The following is a 22,844-nucleotide window of genomic DNA, read 5'->3' on the forward strand; positions in this document are numbered from 1 at the left end:
AGGAGCTACTAATAGTCAATCACAGCACTTATTTTGCACCCCAGGAACTTTTTGCATACTGGTGTTGCTCCAAAATTTTTTTTACATTTTAACATGGCTCATGGGTAAAAAAAGTTGGGGACCCCTGCCCTAGACCTACAAATATCTTTGTTGGTAGAGGGAGGAATTGTGACCGATCCCCTTGGGTAAATAGTTTGTATATTTAAAAAAATTGTGTTAGTCCCAATCTGCACTGTTGCCCTCAACCATCAAACGCGGCCTGTTCCCTTTAATAACCCTTCTGGGGCAATAATTCCCCTTTATATTGCTTGCTACATAGGATACTTTACCTAACCTTTTTTGCACTGGCAAAAGAATAAACAAGAAATCTCATTTTAGAAATAATATATGTCTTTATTTGAAAATAGTGATATCCTAACATTCTGCTTCACAGTCAGAAACACTGATAAAATGAGATATAGGCATTTCAGAGGAAGGAGGCAATTTCTACAGTCATGGTATAAAAGCAAATACATAATGCAACCCAAAAATGGTTCAAAACACTATAATTCTTTGTTAAATAGTTGTATTGTATTATTAATGATAAATAAAGAACCAGAGACCTGCTCTTGGGAGCCCGACAGTCTGTTTTTATAAGGATGTGAATTAGCAACAAGTCATTGGCATCTAAAAGCTGGTGCATTCTCTATGTTATAAAGCACCTGTGTGAATATAGTAAGATTGTGTGAAAAACAGCATATTCTAATAAAATGTGCATATTTATTTTTAATTTTACTAACTGTGCCAGTTTCCAGGCAGATTTACTACCAGTGTCTCTGTAGTTTAGTCACTTATATAAATAGCACACCCCGAGAATTATATCTAGAATTTATGCAAGCATGGTGTGAGTCTAAATACCCCCTGAATGTGGTGTGTGTTCTTTGCTCTACTAAACACCCTGTGTGCAATTCATGTTCCTTTCTGCATCTCATCATCCTTATAATTTGCTCCTAAATTTTTGTCTGATTGGCAGCAGTACAGAATTCCATGTACAGGGCTGAACCTCTGCTCTCCTGCCTCTTCCCTCTCTCGAATCAGCAATACCTCTGTGCTTTGTATCTGTGCTTTTAGATGTCATTCATCATTATGCTCTTAATGCTAGAAAATTGTAGCCCATATTACTGTCCAAAATAGGCCCTAGCATTCCAAGTACAAAGAAGCCCAAACAGGTCCCAGCAGCCCACTTAATAGTGACTTTCTATGGCACCTGATAGCTGCCCCTCTGGCATTTGCCAGAACACACAGATTGCCAGTCCGGGCCTGTTACTGTCTCATGGCTGGAGCCAACTCCCATACTTTATATGAATTCCAGATCATGACTGAAACACTAGCCAAAACACAGCCTATAGGTAGTGGGTATTGACAATGCAAAATAAAAAGAAGAAACCAAATGCAACATCTGTCGGGTGCTAAACCAAATGGTGCAACACATGCTTGACTTTCCAGCTGTTACTGAACCCTAGAGCCTAGTTTAGCAAGCAGAAGTAAGGATGCAAACTCCAGAAAAACATTTTTTTGAGTCATTGTCTTGACAATGTAATTTTGTTTTAATGAATGCCGTAGGTCATCAGATGTGCATTGTCTTCTCCTAAAATGAGAACTTTATTTTTTTCCCCTTCCCTACTCTCTTTTATATATTATTCGTGGGTGTGAGTATTTCTCCTAGAATACAACTTTCAGTTTTAAGCGTACATACTGTTTTATAATGTAGGCAGTCCACAAATTGCAGCCTGATTAGATACACCATGATTTTCATCGGATGCTACGCTGGATTGGAGTCAGTTTCTCCACAACTTCATAGAAGCTCGGCCTTTGGCTAGGTTTTTCCTGCCAACATTCCATCATCAACTTGTAAACATCTGAGCTACATCGATCTGGCTTTGGAAGTCTGTATCCTGAGATGACTTCAGCTATCACTTCTTGGTTATTCATTCCTGAGGATAAGCATAGAAACCAGTTGCTTAAGGTATAGAAATTTTAATTGTTTTTCATTTAAGCAAATTTGTTGTATACGATGGAATTTAAAGAGGACGCAACCCGAAGGCCAGTAAGGTGAGTACTTATTTGTGCCCTGGGAACCCATGGAACTATAGTAGAGTGACTAACCCCCAATGTTTCTATATATTTGTGACCTTGTTAAGAGCTAAGGGGGCCCAGCCTGAAGGCCAGTTAGGGTGAGATTTGGGGTGAGTGCTTATTTGTGCCCTGGGTACCCCTGGACCTGTAGCAGGGTGATTGTTACTCGAATGTTTTTATATATCTGTAACCTTGTTATGAGCTAAAGGGGCCAGCCTGAAGCCAATTTAATGTGAGTTTTGGGGTGAGTGATTAATTGTGCCCTGGGCACCCCTGGAACTATAGCAGGGTGACACCAATATTTCTATTTATCTGTAACCTTGTTTTAAACTAAATTGGCCCAGCCGGAAGGCCAGTTAGAGAGAGAGTTGTGTAAGTGCTGCCCAGGAACCTTGGAACAATTTTTCAGAATAAATACAATTTTAGAAAAAAAAGACAATTTTCTTTCACCCCAAAAAATAAGTCTGTAAACAAGAATGAAGGATACAATTTACTGTGTGAATATGGGAGTTCCCTTGTTATTTTGGTGCTCACCTGGGTAGGGCATCTCTCCCAACATAAAGACTTCATACATCACAATGCCATACGACCAAATGTCAGACTTTGTGGAGTATTTTCCGTGTGTTATAACCTCGGGGGCTGTCCACTTAATTGGGATCTTCATGTTAACTTGCAGTGAGTATAAGTCGTCCTAAAAATTTTTAAAAATATAAATTTTACAGCTGAAAATGAAAAGATATGCAGGAGAAAACAATTGATGAATAAGGTGCTAGAAAAGTGATAGAACTGAAATTGGTTCCACCACAACATAACCGATATAATTCTTTAACTGGCCACTGTGTCGTTATTTGTGAAGATAAAAATAAGTGAAGTTATAAGTGAAGATAAAAATATTTTACTGTTGCTTTGTTTTTAATTCTGGATTCTGTAAAGCTGTTATATACTTGGCTCTAAGCTTCAGTATTGACTAGCTCACCCTTCATCCAACAATAGCAACAGTAGCAGTAAGTGGAACGAAGAGGGCTGTATTAGTTAGTGAAGAGAGTTCAATATCCCCAAATTCCAATTTCTCAATGGCAATAGCACCCCTGATTGGCTAGCCTCTGTCTTCTATAGCCCCACCCCACAACTCCATACATTGTTAGGACTCCCTTACAAAAAGTCAACTTTGGCTCAGGGGCATTCTGTTTTCTACTAGACTGTACAATGAGCAACCTTTACTTTGCTTGGCTGAGGCTATGGTGACTGACCTTGAGTAGTCTGGCTAACCCAAAATCCGCAATCTTGCACACCAATTTCTCCCCCACAAGCACATTGCGAGTGGCTAAGTCTCGATGCACTACATGCTTGCTCTCCAGATACACCATCCCGTCTGCCACCTGAGAGATGATGTGCATGAAATTAGCATCTGTTAAATGACGTCCTTCATTACCTGCACAAATAGAAAACTGAAAGTGTGTAAGGTCTGTAGTGGCACCATGGCACATAACACATGTTTATTGTTTTAAAAAATAACCATATTTTCCAAATGCAGAATCTTAAGTCACTTTCTGGCTCTGGTTTATCATCCATAATATATCAATTCTTAACCCTCATTCACTCTCTCTTTTTGCTCTTATGGAACTTTCTCCAAGCCCCTTTTTTAAGGTTCCCATTCATCGCCATTGCCCTGTGACAGGTCCCTGGAGAAATATGTTCTCAAAAAATCTCCCACACCCCTAAACTGATGCACATATTTCTGTCACAAGCAACTTACTTATGTTTCTTTGTACTTATAATGGTCCCATTGGCTGTACTTGCTCACATGGCAACAAAAAATGGCTTCTCCTGCAGTAGTCATGTAAGGAGAGAAAGAGAAAAGGCCAGTTGGGTGCTCCATCTGTGGCATGGGCATGTCTAGGTGCTTGGCTGAAGGTAGGCAGAAGCAGGGAAGAAAGTATTTGCTCCTCTTTGACTGAAACTGGGGGGTTGAAATGTTTTACTGCTGTAGAGATGGACAATGTCAATATATTTCAGAGGTTCTAAGCCCTAGGGGTATTTAAAGTGTTAGGTGCTTGCAGATTGTTCTATACACTACGCACCTCTCCCTGTGTCCCCCAAAATGAGGGAACTCTATAGAGGGAAAGTGAGATGGAAGCCAACTTTTTACTGTACAGATGGTAAGTGAGAGGGAAGTCATCTTGTTACATAACTCAGGACAAGCAGAATGGAAACCACCTTATCTAACATGTGGAATGGAAACCATCTTGTTTTTCCATAGGGAAACCACTGAAGAAGTTTGCACTGACCTTGCAGGAACTGCAGAAGGCTTCCTTTCGACATGAGCTCAGTGACTATATAGACCGGTTCTCCTACTGAGCAAACTGCATAAAGTTGGATCAGGTTCCTGTGACACAAGCTCTTGAGAGCATCAACCTCCTTCTTAAAATCACTCTCATTGATGTTGTCTGCAAGATCAAGGGTGGCATAAATATAATCACCCCCATTTGGACTTACTGTACTTAAATACATGAGTAGTATTGCACTTATACTGTACATAAAATCCCATCCCACATCTATATTTATTCTGCACCTGTTCTCATTTTTAAAAGAAAATCAAAAGCAGATCAGCAGTTTGTTCATTGACCACTCTCCTAGGTGGTGGTGCATTATTTTTTGCACTTTCCAATTGTACCATGCTAAGAATCATAGGCACAGGTCTTTGCACTCCCGAATTCCAGTGCTGACTTTGTTTTGGTAGAGCTGTATTCTTACATGGAGGTCTAGTGAGCATCCTTTGGGCATCCCCTAAATCAGTGATCCCCAACCAGTAGCTCGTGAGCAACATGTTGCTCCCCTTTTTTCATATGGATGTTGCTCTCCATGGCCTCAAAGCAGGTGCTTATTTTTTAATTCCAGGCTTGGAAGCAAGTTTTGGTTACATAAAAACCAGGTGTAATGCCAAACAGAGCCTCATGTAGACTACCAGTCCACATAGGGGCTGCCACAACCCTTATTGACATCACTCAGGACCTTTTTCATGCTTGTGTTGCTCCCCAAATCTTTTTATATCTGAATGTAGCTTACTGGTGAAAAAGGTTGGGGACCCCTGTCCTACATCATACAAATTTGCAGTCTAGGGAGAGCCAACAGGTGCAAAGCACAGTGGGGAACAGTATAGGGATATGTTGCACCCATAGTGATGACCTAAGACGTGCAATTTTGTAGCCCTTATGACTCCAGCAATGTCTGTCAAATTGATAAATGAGCCCTCCTTTCTCTTAGTTAATAAACTCTACGACATGCCTTTAGTAATACAGAATTACAAATCTTGTGATGTAGAAGAGCAAGAAACTCTCTAGGTAATAAGCACTAACCGTGTTTGAAGGTCTTTATGGCAACTTTATCTTTGTTATTCCAGAGGCCTTCCCAAACTTCTCCAAAATTCCCTGCTCCCAGTTTCTTAATCCGAATGAACTCACTGCGTGGCCTTTCCCACTGGTCTCTTTGATAGGCAACCTAGAAGAACGTCTATAATGAAATCTGAGGTGATAATGATTTCCCTCTTCTATTATCAGTGACATTGAAATCCAAAAATACCTTCCAAAAGTAACTCAACAACAGACTCTTCATTTTATGCTTTTCTGGGGGTACATTACAGTCTACATTCAAACAAACCAGCATCATACCTTTCAGTACAGGCCTTGTCCTAAATATCTTTTCTCTTCCTACACCCTTTTCTCTGGTTCTTTTATATTTTCTCTACATCCTCCTTCCCTTTCTCTGGTTCATAAATTTTCTTTCTCTGGATCTTCCATCCCTTTCTCTGGGTTCTACATCCATGTCTCTGGGTCATACATCCCTGTCTTTGGGTCCACTTTCCATCCCTTTCTTTGGATCTTCTATATGTTTCTCTACATCCCTCATCCCTTTCTCTGGGTCATGCATTTTCTTTCTCTGGATCTTCCATCCCATTCTCTTGGTTCTACATTACTACATCTCTGTTTCGGGGTCCTATAGCCCTGTTTCTGGGTCCTCCTGTACATCTCTCTCTCTCTCTCTCTCTGGATTTTGCATATGTTTCTCTGGATCCTCCATCCCTTTCTCTGGGTTATACATTTTCTTTCACTGTATCTTTCCCATCTTTCACTGGGTCCTACATTCCTTTCTAGTGATTGACTGGTTTCCCTTTATCCCTTCCCCTCAGAATGAATACACTGGGGCTGATTAACATAAATAGGTGCTAAATGACCACCAATTAAATGTTTGATGTAATTTCCCAATTTATTTTAGAAAAATTAAAATGAATTGCTCATTGGTTGCTATCGGTGCTTACACAAGCACAAAAATGTCTTCAAACTGCACAAAATGCACATCTTTATATATTATTAACTGTGTAAAGGAGTAAGAACCCACTCTCTCACGCTTTATACTCACCCAGACACAAGGCATGAGCAAAGGACTTTTGATGAGTTTCCAGTTTACTTTATAGAAGTTAATAAGCTCTTTAATGGAGTCAAAGCATTTTTCATTCTGAATATAAAACTCGCCCCTGGCACTAACATTGATGCAGAAGTGGGTGACTTTGTCCTCACTGCGCACTGAGAGTGGGAAAAACAAAAAAAAAAAATACAGAAAGTTTCAGTTCATATGATTAGGGGAGAATTGACATAATTAAACTAAAATAACAATATTATTATACAGTCAAACTTCCCCTCTAAATGTTGGGTGCAGGTAGATGCATCCAAATTAAGCCTGTGGCATTTGAGCACATCTTGTTACATCTAAGTGCACCTGGAGAAACTCCATTTCACCCCTTTGTAAAGAATAAGGCATTTGAGCTCCCCACAACCTGTACTCACAAATGAACATTGAAGTGCTAATAGTACTCATGTGTACATGCCCCAATTAAAGCTGCATATCAGTCATGACACCCACTAGGCCCTTTATACTCTTCAACCTGGTTGGAGTGTTTGGTTTTCAAAGAAAAAATGGATATACAGAAAGAAAGAAAAAAATGTGGGGGTTCCCACAGAGAGAGAGAAATAACGCACCAGATAGTGAGTACTGTCCAGGGGTGCTATAACTGGAGCGCACAAGGAAAGAGCCATGAGCATTTGGAGGGCTCAAGAGCAGCCTTTCAGCATCATTGCGATTTGCGACGTCAAAGTACCAGCTGTAATAACAACAATGGGAGAGATAATGTCACATTATGGTACAGGATACATAAATTCCAATATACTGACCCCCTGCTACAACTTCCATGATACTTAGCTGTTGAAAAAGAAAAATTGGGATTAGGCAAGAAAGCAGGATACCAGGATGTAGATGGAGAGGAACTGGCAGAAGGAGGTTGAGCAGGATAGCTATAGAAAGAAGGGAATTGGTAGAAGGAAGGAAAGCAAGATAGTGTAGATGGGGGAGAAATAGCAGAAGGAAGGAGAGCAGGACACTTGGTCATAGGCGGAGAGGAATTAGCAGCAGGAAGGAGAGCAGGATAGTTAGATGGAGGGAAATTAGTAGTAGGAAGGAGAGCAGGATTAGCAGCAGCAGGGGATAGCTGCAGATGGATGGTAAAAGTTAGCTGAAAAGAGATCAGGATAGCTGTAGGTGGAGTGGAATTGGTAGCAGGAAACAGAGCAGGATTGCTGTATTTGGTGGGTAATAGCTGGAAGAACAGGATAGCTGTAGATGGAATACAATTATCAGCAATAAAGAGAGCAGGGTAGCTGTAGGTGGAGGGAAATTAGCAGCAGGAAGGGGAGGATAGCTGTAGTTGGAGGGTGACAATTACTGTACCGGTAGCTGGAAGGAGAATAGGATAGCTGTAGATGGAGAGGAATATGCAGCTAGAATGAAAACAGGATAGCTGTAGATGGAGAGGAATTACCAGCAGCAAGGCTGATGGCATATTTATGCCAGGGAAAGGAAAAGGAATAGCACTAATATCAGTAGGAAGAGCTGATGAACACTCAAGTCAGTAGACAATAGATCTACAGCTATCATTGGATCTATCCCTTCCGTCATTATAGTCCAAGGCCTTGGGGTCCCTGAAGACTACCCACTACATCCTTAGATCATTTGAAATGAGCATTCTGAAGTTAGCATTCCCAGTTCTTGCTTTCTTTACCCGCTCCTGAGAAAAGCAAAAGTGGCATCTTGGAGGCTCTGCTTTATATACTCACAGTTCCTGGATGGTGTTGTGACCACCTGGAAGACTGGACTGAGCTACGTAGGATGCTGGAACCAACCCACTTTCCATACTGCCTGTTAGTTTCCTGGCCAAGATGTAGTCACCTTCATCACTCAACTTGCACAGCTCTTCACCCTGCTGAATTGTCAGCTCATCTGTACTCCGGGCATCAAAACTGTACAGGGCTGTGACTATGTCTGTCCTTGAGGTATTAAAATCCTGAACCACTGAGTCAATTATGGTTTCATTTACCGCAGGGTTTCCAGGAGGCCAGATCCTGTCCCAAAGGCAATTCATGCAGTTTAAGTGTTCCCTTAGATAGGACTCCATAATGTAGGGAAAGTTCTCCTACAAAACTAACTCCTAGCCACCATTAGCCAACAAGAAACATAGGCACTTCCAGAATGTACCTCCTTGCAGCTGACTCAGTAAACTTTGTTCTCCAGGAAAAGGAGAGAGAGAGAAGAAAGCAATTTTTCACCTGCAGAACTTCCTTGTTAGCTGCACAAATAGAAAGCGAGGACTGACGTTCTTTACGTTCCTCCAGAAGCAGATGCGTTAGGAATGCGACCCAACCTGCTGCCCTACAGAACCATGATACTCATTTCAGAAAAACAAGTGGCCCGTAGGACTCATTTAGAAAGGAAAACAAGGTAGGCAACAGAGATTCCTCATACTTGTGCTCTATGCATCTCACAGACTGTAAGCTCTGAAAGATAGGGATACATGTGTCATCATAGGACTTAGATGTGTATGTCTTTGTATAGCAAAATAATCATATAGGGCGGCATTACATTCACTTTAACTGACAGAACGGTATGAGGGTATTTGAAATGAATTCGTTTTCTTGGGTGTGTGTCTCCCTTGGGTGAGGTGAGTCAGAGTTGTACATTGGCCCTTTTTATCAGCTGCCTGGAACTTTCTGATTACCGATTAATCTTTTACCAGAGTCTGTAAATCCAACTCTGATAACAAGATGAGCTGAAGGTCTAGCGATGTGATGGTCATACTAAAGAGGAAAAAAAAACACAAACAGGACTGCCTTTAGTTGTGATCGCGCCGGAGACAACGCAAGGCTCTTTATCTGTTTTTACAATTACAACACCCATTGTAGTGGCACTTTGACAATATCGGATGGGCTACTGTTTGTGCAATAACGTTATAAAATATTTGTCTTGCTATCTTGATCAATCTTAACCCTACTGTTGGTATCTTGCCCTACTTCCTCCATCTTGTCCTGCTGTCTTCATCTTGTCCTGCTGTCTCCATCTAATGAAACAGTACCTCGTACTTGATCCAAAGATATAATTAATCGTTACTGGAAGCAAAATCAGTCTATTGTGTTTATTTAATGTCTTAAATTATTTTCTTGTAGAATTAAGGTACGAAGATACAAATTAGAGAAAACCGGAAAACTCCAGGTCCTGAGCGTTCTGGATACGAGGTCTCAAACCTGTATGAAAAGATACCAATCAGATGAGTATAGGACTATGAATGTGATATGTCTTGTGGGAACTGTATGCTATCATAAGTTTGAATAATCAAGTTTTACACAGAGTAGTAGTTTATTGTAGTGGAATACGCACACACCTCTCTATCTGTCCGTCTATCTACAGTATCGCTCTCTTTATCATATATATTTGCAGTCAGTACACAAGAACAGCGGCAGAATTAATACCAATATTTTATATTTCTTTGTTACAGATTTACCATGTGATGCATCACATCTCTAATGGAATACATGGGTCCTGTTTGCCTCCAGGGTGGGGTATTTCTGGGTACAGGAGGAAGGAAGAATTACTTGGCCAGGAAAAATAATGCAAACATACAAACGGCACTTTTCTCTTAATAAACCGTTACTTGCATTTGCTGTAGGTACAGAGGGCTTTTTCCATGGCAAGCAGGGCTATACCTAATCATAGTGGGGTCCCAGCAGGGCAGCAGTTGAGAGGGGACAGGTGGAGATCTGGTGCCTAGGGCTGTGCAGGCTCCAGGAAATACAATTTGTGTGTTTTTACAGGTGCAAATCAGAAAAAAATGAAAATGTGAGATTTGCATTTTTCACACATTACTTAGTTATTGCTCAATTCCGTCCCACTCTGATACAAAGCAATGCCTTGTTGATAGGGTGAATAAGCCTAGCAAAAAGACAGCAATACTGAAGGGGCTACTGAAGAGGAAAAAAAAAAAATTGTAAAAAAAAAAAAAAAAAATACATTTCAGATATTAAGGTTCGAATAACCTATTGTTCAATTACAGGTCACTTGAGCAGTAACAGCTATAAATGGTGAAGTTTCCAGGGTCTACAGAATGGATTAGTACAAGATAAGATTTAAACTAAACTGCCAGTTTGAATGTAAATTTCAGAGTTATTTGCTTGGCCCAACAAATACAAATCTAACCAGGAATAGAAAATAACGGATAGGGGGAAGAGTTTATACACGGAGAACCTTAATAGCTCAATATATACCTTATCACCCTGCAATATATTCTAGGCAGGTACCAAGTACTTTGCCCCCCTACTAATCGTGTGGTACCATTGCACCAAGACCCAGTATCCCAGGGAAGGGTCAAGTTGCAGGGATTTTACCGTGTTAGTAACCATATACAGGCGTGGAATCGGTTATCCAGAATGATTGGGACCTGGGGTTTTCCAGATAACAGATGCGGATTAGGGATGCACCGAATCCACTATTTTGGATTCGGCCGAACCCCCGAATCCTTTGTGAAAGATTCAGCCGAATACCGAACCCGAACCCTAATTTGCATATGCAAATTAGGGGTGGGAAGGGGGAAAAAATTTACTTCCTTGTTTTGTGACGAAAAGTCACGTGATTTCCCTCCCCATCCCTAATTTGCATATGCAAATTAGGATTCGGTTCAGCCGGGCAGAAAGATTCGGCCGAATACGAATCCTGCTGAAAAAGGCCGAATCTTGGCTGAATCCCGAACCGAATCCTGGATTCGGTGCATCCCTAATGCGGATCTTCATAACTTAAAAATCTACTAGCAAACCATGTAAACATTAAATAAACCCAATAGGCTGGATTTTGCTTCCAATAAGAATTAATTATATCTTAGTTTGGTTCAAATACAAGCTACTGTTTTAGTATTACAGAGAAAAAGGAAATAATTTTTTATAATTTGGATTATTTGGATAAAATGGAGTCGGCCTTCCAGTAATTCAGAGTTTTCTGAATAACAGGTTTCCGGATAACGGATCCCATACCTGTACCCTCATTGTACTGTTTGAAGGAGATGACTGCTTTTTTGTCGGCACCATATAATGCAACAGGCACATCCATATTATTACATTTTAACTAGGGCTGGATTTAATATATGGCAGCCAAATAATGTATATATAATGCCCTCCTGTCACCATAATTCTGTACCCGATACCCAATACCTTTACAATAAAGAGGCAAAGTGCTATCACTCTAAAGATTTCCCTAATTAACCTTTACTACTTTGCGGCACCACTATGTTCTGGGCTCAAGACGATCCAGGATTCGGTTCGGGATTAGGCCTTTCACCAGGATCCTTCTGCCCGGCCGAACCCCGAATTTGCATTAGGATTCGGTCGAATCTTTAACAAAGGATTTAGGAGTTCGGCCAAATCCAAAACTGTGGATTCGGTGCTTCCCTAGTATGTGCTACCTCTGCACTGATCCCTAGTCATTACACAAGACATATTTGCCAAAACTAGATTTTTTATTTCAAGACAAAAAAAAAAAAAAGTCAGAGATTATATGAAAAAAAAAATGGCTGTTTATTTACTTCAGACAACTACAAACAAGAAAGAAATTCAAATCTATATTATATTTTGCACACCGATTAATATATTGAACACAAACTCAACAGTCTGAGCAAGGCTGCAATTTCAGGATACACTTTAATGGAAGAAGTTGGTATAGGAATTTTCTTTGAAGATTTATTTTTGGAGGGGCAAAATGAGTGCCTGTAGGGTATCAGGCTGTGTTGCTCCTAGAACAATGTCAAAACATGATAACACCAGTAGGGTTTGGGAGATTTCCTCAAGACTGATCACAATTTGGTATTTACACCAAGGAGGTGTGTGTGTATATAGCAGGATCTGGCCCCCCGTAGTCACAGCAAAGGAGCATAACAGTTCCTCATTGCATTAAATGTATCAGGACAGGAGCTCTACCTCTTCCAGTGGATACAAAGCATTAAATCTCGGAATTTTCAAATACTGTTAATTGAGCGAGAGATTTAGACTAGAACTCACTGAAAAACATGGACTGACAGAACATTTTTCCTGATATTTTATAATACGTGTTCCTTTAAATTATCCTGGCAATGTATCCACTCAGAGGGGTGACAGTGTCTGGAAACCTCTATGAAAAACTTCACCAAGGATTGGAATGCTGTGGGCACCCCCCGAACTGGCAAATGCAAGAGGGGCTGCTCTGAGATGCCAAACGGTCGATATTTAATGGGCCTATGGGGGGCAGTTTGGGCTTCTGTGTATTTGCAATGTCAGAGTGTGTTTTGGAGCTCAGTCTGGACTTGCCCACCCCTCATAGCAACCATAAATAAGGCACAACACAGCAAGGGAGACCCAAATACTCTAGAACACTGAGTACCCCCTCATCATACGGAGCATCCCCTCATTCCAACAGCAGGTCTATACTGAATGAGCATCATTATTCCCCTTCACCATAAAGATAACAGAAGATTCCTTTATCTGCAAACTCCAGAACAGAGGATAGATTCTCTATAAATGAGCAAAAAAAAAAAAGATAAATGCCAAGATAGAATGGTCACTATTTGCTGCCTAGCCTTGTGTTGTTAAAAAGCACACCACGTATATGGGCCCGGTTTTACCACAATACACACCCGTCACCTAAACCTGGCCTGGTGTTTACATGCAGGACCTATTAAATACATCCTAGAGAGCTTGCAAAGCAACGGCACAATCTCAGAAAGCTGGACATGTTCAGTACAGTAACAGGCACATCATGGGTTTTCTGGTGGGAAAACCCAATTGGATCCAAAGCCCCAAAAAAAAATCACTGAAATTCCGTCCTCGGCAAGTTATAGGACACTCAGTCTTCTCAAGAGTGAAAGCAGCAACCGGTGCATCAGGATTTGGAATAAAGAAAAGCAACAAGTAGCACCCAGGGGAGCGAGTTGCGGGTGTTGCCAATGTGCTGCTCTAAGTGCCTCTGAAACGGTGACCCCCAGACTACAGTGAGCATGGACCTTCACTTCTCTCTGTAATATAGCAGATAGTACTTCAGGGGCACAGGAAGGGGGAGGCACAGAATTTTCTCCCGAAGAAAGTTAACAGGAGGGTTTGGCTTGGTTTCACTAACCCCCTGCTCTTCCTTCTCTGCCAGATCATCCCCTGCACCTTCACAGTTGCCTGCACCTTCACAGTTGTTATTATCATCAAAGGAATTCTGGATCCTGCATGCGAATCCACCTTCTTCCAGATAAACCACAGTCTGCAAGGGGCGTCTGCGCAGTCGTTTCCTCTTGTAGCGCGGTGGGTTCTTCATCACCCCATCCCCCCGGCCATTTGGAACTTGGTTTACGATCTTTTTAATGTGCCTCCTGATGGTGATGCGAGAGAGATCCTGGAGAGAGCGGATATTCGGCAGGGCTGAAAAGAAAGAAATCATTACACATTGTACATTCCCGTTTATCTGCAGGGTATTACTATGTATAAAGGTATTAGTATCCATTATGGGGAAACCGGTTATCCAGAAAGCTCAGAATTATAAGAGGGCCCTTTTCCCATAGACTTAATTTTATCCAAACAATTTTTAAAAATAATTTATTTTTGTCTGTAATAATAATAAATAAATTAAAAAAATAAAATAAAATAAAGTGATCCAAACTAAGAAACTAACTAATCCTTACTGGAGACAAAACAAGCGTATATTTTAATTTTTAGACTTAATGCATGAAGATTCAATTTACAAAAAGATTAGTTATCCAAAAACCACCAGGTCCTCAATATTCTGGATAACAGGTCCCATTCCTGTAAAATAGAATATGTACGTACATAAGGACGTATGTACGGAGGCTTAAGTATTTCACATGGGAATGTGTCTTAACTCTTTGTTAATTAAGAGAAAAGGGATCTCGGGAGACAGTGCCGATATGGAATATATCACTCACGTAGCTGCAGGCTCTTCGACTTTGCGGATTCCACATGGTCAGGCTGTATGAGGGGAGCAAAGGACACAGCCAGGATTTTTTTGGTTTCCCAGGAGGACGGCCCAGTGCGCGTGATCTTGGTGAGCTAAAATACAAAAAGAAGTTAATATTAAGCTTGCTGGCAGCATTCTGGGGCTCTGTTGTATGTGGCCCACCCAGCTACTATTCATACACAAAAAAAGGTTGGATCACAGAACTATGTAAATATATAGTAGATGCTATAGCATGATAGAGACCACTAGTGACCGAACCGAGGTAAAACTACTAATTCAAAAAAAATAAATAAATAAAAAAAAAATCTCTAGATACATTTTTTTAAAAAAATGGTTTATTACATCATATTAATATAGTTTTATCTGTAACTGTAGATCTGAATTGATGATAGATCCTACGGTTACAGATAAAACATATAGTCTCAAACAATTTATGAACTGCAATAGCATAGGTGTAATCTATTTGATCACCTGCGGCAAGTGCAACAAACAATATGTGGGGTGTACTACATGGTCTCTCAAAGAACGAATTAGGCAACACATCAATCAGATAAGTAATATCAGGTACTGCAATAAAACCAATATCACCAGGCACTTCATGGAATTCAATAATGGGAATATTAAATATTTTTCAGTACAAGCAATAGAACAGGTTAAAACAGGCATAAGGGGAGGAGATATTATAACTAGATCACATAAACAGGAAGTTTATTGGATTTTTACTTTACTTATATTTGATGTAACTTGCTTTGTGTAATGAAATATATACTTTGATGCACTTTATGTATTTATTCTCATACTTTTTACCCCAAAACATGGTTTGGAAACAGTTAATAGCTCTTATTTGAGCGGGTCTGTTTGGAATGCTCTAATGAGCTATTTATGCAATAAGAGTCCTGCTCAATTGTGATTGGTTTTAAAGATGGGTGGGTACATCTGTAAATGTGTATATATGTATGGAGACATGTGTTCCATTTGGAATTGCTACTACTTAGCTACTAGCCTTACTTTTGTCTTGTTGCATTCTATTACCTATCAGCAGAACTTAACAGAAGACACGTCCCCCATGAGTCACAGTGCAGCCTCTATGGAGCAGTATGTGATGTGTGTCCACATTAGGGTAGTGCTCGAAAACTACGTATGGGTGCGACAAGACCACAAGGTGAAGGAGGAGGAAGTGGGTCAAAGCAGAGTGTAGTTTAACCTGTTGGATGAAGGTCTGCGTTTACCTTTTCCTCCAATGGCAAAACAAGGATCCCGCCAACCTTGATCAGATTCTTCATATACTCCTTATGTTCCTTCTGCACCCCAGCGCCACAGTATACTCGGTCATACATACAGTCCAAAGCAATGTCCAGGCAGTTCCCAGCAACAAAGGAAGGTTCACAGAAATCAAATCTGCACACATGGGAAAGAGTAAATGGCATGAGGGTAAAGTGTATGGCAGCCTTCTCTAAAGATGGCCATAGATGCAACGATAGTATCGTGCAAAACTAATTTTCGGTGCGTGTATGATGGGCAATGAGCCGACCGATAACAGCAGAAGACTTGGATATCAGTCGGCTTGTCGATCAGGATGGCCTGATCGGGCGCCTTTGAAGGAACCTGAACATCGGCCATTGTTAGTGCTGAATCATCAGATAGAATTCTATTGTTTGTACCTGTATATCTGACGATTCAGCTTTACACGTGTGTATTGAAATGAATGATCTTTCCTGGAAATGTAATGTCTATGGCCATCTTAAGCTCCATACAGATTAAGCAGTGACATGATCATACCTGTCAAAGCTGTCGCTGGTGTGCACAAACAGGTCCAGCTTCTCCTTGGCGTATTCAATCACGTCAGCGTGGATTTCTACTCCATGGTTGATGCCAAAGGGCCCTGTTCCCAAACAGAATAAAAAGCCGAGTATCAAGGGAAGGGCTGACAAACCTGTGACTTTGTGTGTTCTGAAAAAACTGCAATGGGCAGCTTGTTTTCCATCTGTGGGTTTTTTGGGGGTTTTAGTTAAAGGGATACTGTCATGGGAAAACATGTTCTTTTTCAAAACGCATCAGTTAATAGTGCTACTCCAGCAGAATTCTGCACTGTAATCCAATTCTCAAAAGAGCAAACAGATTTTTTATATTCAATTTTGAAATCTGACAAGTGGCTAGACATTTTGTTAGTTTCCCAGCTGCCCCAGTCATGTGACTTGTGCCTGCACTTTAAGCTGGTCATAGACGCAACAATCCGATCGCACAAATCGTGGATTTGTACGATTTTCGGACCGTGTGTGGAGAGTCCCGACATTTTTCGTCCGGCGGAGATCGGTCGTTTAGTCGATTGGACAGGTTAGAAAATTTCTGTCGCCTGCCGATAATATCTCTGCGTGTATTGCCAATTGTACGATTTTCAGTGGGAGACTGTCACTAGCTTTGGTTGGACATAACTATTGTACGATTGCTGTCAGAGGTAGTACATTGGCTGATCTGTTCTTTAACTACTTTATTTGATCGGAATGGTAAAACTTTGATCTGAATGGTAAGTGGAGGGTCGGGAGATGGGAAAATCCGATCGTACGTTGATTCGTACGATCGGATCTTTGCGTCTATGGCCAGCTTTAGGTTGGAACTACTTTCTGGCAGGCTGTTATTGCTCCTACTTAATGTAACTGAATGTGTCTCAGTGAGACTTGGCTTTTACTATTGAGTGTTGTTTTTAGATCAACCAGGGAGTGGTTATCTATTAACTGATGCGTTTTGAAAAAAAAAACAAAAAAAAAAAAAAACATGTTTTCCCATGACAGTATCCCTTTAAACAACACCTTAGCCACTAGGCGGAAATCAAAGGTAATTCTATCAGTAAATTAAAATACTGGTATAAAGCCAGTAGCCAATAGGTGCTTTTGTCTGGCACCCAATCTGTCCTGGCTGAACTAGAACTGCTGGATTGGAATGGCTGCTTCAGTGCTTCCTTGGTCTTGTTGGATAGACATATAGTCGGACATTCATTAAAAATCGTAGTTGTGCTCAGGGGTAGCGTTAAGGTTTCAAAGTTACGCTAGCGTTAATACGCCAAGCAAAGCGAAGTTACGCTAGCGATAGGTAATTTGCATATGGCGCCAAATTCAAATTTTAATGGAAGTATTCGTAGCAGCAGTACACAAGCTTGGGAAACCTTCAAAACATCAAATAAAATTTTTATTTTGCCCTACACATGTGCCCACTGTATAGTTAAGTTGCCATGAGTTAGGAAATGTAGGGGGGAAGGAGGGGAGCCCCAAAAAAAATTTTGATCTTTTTCAGCCTATCACCCATAATAAAGAAAACTTTTTTTGAAGCAATCCCTATCTACTCTATTGCGCTTACGTCCGTTGCGCAAATTTGCCAGGCGTAAGGGTGCGAAGTAACACTCATGAAATTAAACCAGCGTCCGTTAGTGAATTTGCGAAGTAACGAAAATGCCCAACGCTAGCGAATTCACGCTAGCGTTAGGCGCTTAGTGAATTTGCCCCATAATGCGACTGCAACAGATATTTCTGCACACAAAAGAGAAGCTACATTTGGATTTATAAAATGCTTCGGAAACCGTGGAGCAGCTGCCCAGGGAGGCATAGAGCAGTAACTGAGGGTCCAAACTAGTGGCCAGTTAGGTTAAGATTTGGGGGAATAGTTACTTGTGCTGCTTGATTTGTCCCAAAGTTGAGCAAATCCATTCAGAGGAGTATATTGCCCACACTCACCCAGTATAAGCCCCGCCATAGTGTTCAGGTAGCCCGTTCCACTGCCCAGGTTTAGAAAGGACAGTCCCGGCTGCAAATCAAGTGCCTCCATCACCTCGGAGTAGATGCAGGGGGCTGACAGGTGGATGTTGCCATGTTTCCAGGCCAAGTCTCTATATGCGTTCTGCTTGAACTCCTCCAGGTAATAATCTGCGCGGTCAATGGCTCGGAAAGCCTTTTCCACTGCCTCCGTCCGAATATACTGAGCCTCCTTTAGGTTGTCAATTAACTCATCATTGTCCTGGCCAGCGCTCACTGCTCCCCCCATATCTGCAAGTGTTTAGGCCAATGTTGAAATTTCAAGTCTGGGAAAATGCAGAGATAACATCCAAAAATCAATCTAATTTTATTGGAAAATAGCCATCCGTCTTATCAGTGAAGCGGTCTGACCCCAACTTCATCCAGTAACCCCATTACAAACTTTTAGCTCCACCTCTTTACCTTAGCTCCACTATTGATTATACCTGCATACAGCTCATATAACACTGTTACAGGTATATATTTTATATATATCCCCATCAACTCTCAGTTACAGAAATCTGGTATGTGTATTCCAAGCCAGTTCGATAAATACAATGCAACCCCTGTCCCCCCCAGTGCATATAGACCTTAGTGGTAGAGTGTTGAGGATATACTTAAAGAAACAGTAACTCCAAAAAATTAAAAAGTGTTTTAAATGAATTACAATATAATATAGTGTTGCCCTGCACAGGTACAATTAAGTGTTTTTGCTTCAGAAAGACAACTATAGTTTATATAAACAAGTTGCTGTGTAGTCATGGGGGCAGCCATTCAAGCACAGGATACACAGCAGATAAGTTCCGAAGAATCAAATTGTTACTACTGAGCTTATCTGTTATCTGCTATGTATCCTGTGCCTTTTCTCTATTTAGCTTTGAATGCCCCATGGCTATACAGCAGCTTGTTTAGATCAAGTATAGTTGTGTTTCTGAAGCAAACAGTTTAACCAGTACAGAAAAACAGTACATAACATTTTCATTACTTTATGACACTTAATTTTTTGATGGTACTGTTCCTTTAATCGAGAAGGCACTGGGGATTTTGTAGATAACAAGCCGAGTAACTCTAGGCAGTGTAATTCAGTGGCTACTAAAGCAAATAAAAGTACTTTCTTGCATAAAAAAATGGCATTAACTTGAGGGATGAAAAATAAATTTGCCACTTTATAGGTCCCTGGTAAGGATGCAGTGCAGCTGTGGGCTCTAGTCCTTTAAGGAGAAAGGAAAGTGATCCTGCACTTGGGGGTGCCAAATGTTAGGCACCCCAAGTTATTGTATTGACTTACTGGAAACCCAGGGCGGCAGCTCCTATCAGCAGAAAACTGCACCAGACTGGGGTTATACCAATGGGCACTACGGATCCTCTTCCAGCTTCAAATTTCCGGGGGCAAATGCATGAGCAGTTGAACGAAATAGGCCACTTTTTAGTTAAAGTTCGGCTTTTCGTTCTACTGCACATGAGCAGCCATGCGAAGAAAGCAGAAGACGATCTCTCTGTGGTGCTCACTGATATAACCCCAGGCCAGTGCAGTTTTCTGCTGATAGGAGCACCAGCCCGGGGGTTTCAGGTAAGTCAATACAATCACTTGGGGGCACCTAGCATTTGGCACCGCCAAGTGCAGGATGACTTTCCTTCTCCTTTAAAGGGGTGGTTCACCTATAAATTAAACTTTTAGTATGTTATAAAATGGCCAATTCTAAGCAACTTTTTAATTGGTCTTCATTGTTTTTTTTTACAGTATTTGAATTTTATTCTTCTGACTCTTTCCAGCTTTCAAATAGGAGTCACTGACCCCATCTAAAAACAAATGCTCTGTAAGGGCAGAGACACATGCTCAGATTCAGGGAGATTAGTCGCCCATCGACAAATCTCTTCTTCAGGGCGACTAATTTCCCCGAACTGCCTCCCGCCAGCTAGAATATAGATGGCAATCGGTGCGCTTCGTTTTCCGAAGTCGCCTCCCGAGGAAACTTCGGAGAATAAAGCACTCCGAGTGCCATCCTGCCAGTGATTTACACTCTATCCGCCAGGAGGCAGTTCGGGGAGATTAGTCGCCCCAAAGAAAAGGCGATTTATTGCCAGGCGACTAAATCTCCCCGAATCTGAGCGTGCGTCTCTGCCCCAAGGCTACAAATTTATTGTTATTGCTACTTTTTATTCCTCGTCTTTCTATTCAGGCCTCTCCTGTTCATATTCCAGTCTCTTTTTATAATCAATGCATGGTTGCTAGGGTCATTTGGACGCTAGCAACCAGATTGCTGAAATTGCAAACTGGAAAGCAGCTGAATAAAATAACTTAAAACCCCACAAATATTAAAAAATGAAAACCAACTACAAATTGTCTCAGAACATCCCTCTCTACATCCTACTAACAGTTAACTCAAAGGTGCACAACCCCTTTAAGAAGGATATTAATGAGCTGGAGTGAGTGCAGAGATCAATTGCAATTAAACTAATGTTGGGGTTGTTTCTCTAAAGACATGATTACTCTCTCCAAATGGGGCTCAATTCTTCAAGTGGTTTTTGGTCAGGGGGATAAGGGGAGGGGAGTCTGGGGGTACAAAACGTGGTAACTATCAGGAAACGAGGGGGATGAGGACAGGTAGGATACCTGCCCAAGTGGAACCCTCCAGTGAGTCACACACGTGACCAAAATGCCAGTCGGGCGACAGGCACATTGTCACGTGGTTCTGCTCCGAATCCATTCGAACTCACTTCGGCAGCACCTTGACTGGCCAATAGAATATAAATAGGTAATCTAGATAAGGCCGCAGGAAGGCTGGGATTGTATCGCAGACAAGGTGGAAGGGATTGGTTAGCAAAAATGCGGTTCTGACAGTACATATCCCCTCCCCCCGCGAGCCTGCTGTTTACAGTCGGAGGCCCCTCCCAGTCAGTCCTGTGTTCCCAGTCTTCCAGTAACAGGGCCCCCCCCCAATCCCACAGGTTCCACTTGTAATCGTGATCCCAATATGACAGTGAGAGTCACGGCGACGACGGACTCACCGCTTTGCAGTCCTGGTTACATCTTCCCAAGCAGTAAAATCAGTGACAACAACAACTGGGAGGAACCAACTCTCTCTCCCACCCTCGCCTTTAACCTGTCCAGCGCATGCGCAGCGCCGCTTTGATCAGCCGCGCATGTCTCCTGAGTCAAAGTGGGGCGGGGCCGTAGAGATATGGACTACTAACTACTGTATCGCTCTATGTCATTACTGTGCTACGCTGTGTAGTGGTGGGACTATAACTACCACCATCCCTTGTCAACTGGCCCCGCCCACTATCAGTGTGCAGCTTCCTATTTATATATTAAAGTTTCCAGTAACCCCGCCCCCAGGCCGGCCACTTCCTTTGTTATTGTGAAAGACAGGGTTGTCAGGTTGATGGTTTTCCAGCCAAATAATTGGGCTTCTAATTTAAAGGCCATGAGGGTTTTGAAAGAACAAACTAGCCAAGGTACGGATTTCGGCTTTTGGCTGGTTTGTACTTTGGAAACCATCCCCAAGCCTGCATTTCCCAAATGCATGTTGGGTAATGTAGTTTTTGTTGAACAAATTTCCAATTGCGAAGTTTAATTTAAGACTACATTACCCAGCATGCAATGAGACTGACATGTTTAGAAATCAGGATTTGCCAGATTTTGGGCTCTGTCTCCTGCCCCCCTTATGCATTCACACATTTTCCAGTGACTTTCCTCAATTTCAGAAAATTTTGGGGCAAAAACCCACCAAAATGTCCAGAGGTTTTTTTACCAATATTTATTGAAATTGTATATGTATTTAGGGTTGCCACTGGCGGTAAAACACCTGCCAGGGCCAGGGCCGGTATTACAAATTTACCGGCAATGTAGCTGCCGGTAATTTGTAATGCCCTTAAGAAAAGGCCTTGTTCTCGGGCGGAAATGTACCTTTTTTTCCTCATCTTGCCCTCCCCGCCCCTTTTTTGTTGCGGCTCCGCCCTTTTTGCGTAATTTTTTCCCTCATCTTGCCCTTGACGATGTGGCCATGCCCCTTTTGCGTCGTAGCTCTGCCCCTTTTTGCATAGCAGCTCCGCCCCTTTAGTTCCCGCCCCCCGCTTACGGTAAAATATTTTTACAAAGTTGGCAACCCTATATGTATTAGGACCTTATGGGGCCCTTATACTTCCTGCCCTCTCTTTATGTATGCCCCTGGTGACAGGCAAATCTGTCCCATTTTGCTTCATAGAAAAATATCGAAACAATAAGAAATTTAAAAAAGTTGTCATATTTTCATGTTTTAGACTTTTTTTCACTGCACATATTATTCTATTTTTGGGTTACTTTTGAAGAGCTTCTTGGCTAGTTTTGGGCTGGTTTTGTAGCTGACTTTGGCTGGTTTTGAAAATTAGACCTGGCAACCCTGGATATGGAAGCATCTGAACTGAGATAATATTGACCCTTCCTGTGCAAGTTCCTCTTCCTGCAGTAGGGTTGCCACCTGGCCGGTAAAATTGATGGTTGATCCCAATGTTATTAATAGGGAAAAGGCGAAAAATATAAAGGAAGGCCAGTATTTTTTTTCCAGAAAAAGGTGGCAACCCTATCCTGCAGTTACTTCTGATTGGCCCAAT

General features: G+C 41.6%; 2 protein-coding genes across 3 annotated transcripts; both read right to left on the reverse strand.

Annotated features, from left to right (window-relative positions):
- Positions 1–397: 397 nt before the first annotated feature.
- LOC108702043 (tyrosine-protein kinase Srms) lies at positions 398–9,213 on the reverse strand. The gene is made up of 8 exons (XM_018237051.2): positions 8,280–9,213; positions 7,149–7,270; positions 6,532–6,695; positions 5,472–5,613; positions 4,404–4,562; positions 3,366–3,547; positions 2,650–2,806; positions 398–1,973 (listed from the first exon to the last, which is right to left on the reverse strand). The coding sequence occupies exons 1-8, from the start codon at positions 8,615–8,617 to the stop codon at positions 1,792–1,794; spliced, it is 1,446 nt and encodes a 481-aa protein (XP_018092540.1). The 5' UTR covers positions 8,618–9,213; the 3' UTR covers positions 398–1,791.
- A 2,819-nt stretch (positions 9,214–12,032) lies between these two features.
- Positions 12,033–21,514, reverse strand: pcmtd2.L (protein-L-isoaspartate (D-aspartate) O-methyltransferase domain containing 2 L homeolog). 2 transcript variants are annotated; one of them, NM_001086100.1, is given in 6 exon segments: positions 12,033–13,916; positions 14,438–14,561; positions 15,699–15,867; positions 16,249–16,351; positions 18,195–18,503; positions 21,261–21,347. In NM_001086100.1, coding segments are annotated over 5 exon segments (1,104 nt in total). In that variant the 5' UTR covers positions 18,502–18,503; positions 21,261–21,347; the 3' UTR covers positions 12,033–13,515.
- Between the last annotated feature and the right edge of the window lie 1,330 nt (positions 21,515–22,844).

The sequence above is a fragment of the Xenopus laevis genome, chromosome 9_10L (genome assembly GCF_017654675.1).
Source record: "Xenopus laevis strain J_2021 chromosome 9_10L, Xenopus_laevis_v10.1, whole genome shotgun sequence".
NCBI lineage: Eukaryota > Metazoa > Chordata > Amphibia > Anura > Pipidae > Xenopus > Xenopus laevis.

Coding starts and splice junctions, on each gene's coding strand:
- LOC108702043 (XM_018237051.2), bottom strand. CDS start 8,617: ATGGAGTCCTATCTAAGGGAACACTTAAACTGCATGAATTGCCTTTGG. Junction 6,696..7,148: donor TGGACAGTACTCACTATCTG/GTGCGTTATTTC, acceptor TCCCACTCTCAG/TGCGCAGTGAGGACAAAGTC. Junction 5,614..6,531: donor TGCTCATGCCTTGTGTCTGG/GTGAGTATAAAG, acceptor ACGTTCTTCTAG/GTTGCCTATCAAAGAGACCA.
- pcmtd2.L (XM_018234012.2), bottom strand. CDS start 18,501: ATGGGGGGAGCAGTGAGCGCTGGCCAGGACAATGATGAGTTAATTGAC. Junction 16,352..18,194: donor TATGGCGGGGCTTATACTGG/GTGAGTGTGGGC, acceptor GTTTGGGAACAG/GGCCCTTTGGCATCAACCAT. Junction 14,562..15,698: donor TTTTGCCATTGGAGGAAAAG/GTAAACGCAGAC, acceptor TTTGTATTTTAG/CTCACCAAGATCACGCGCAC.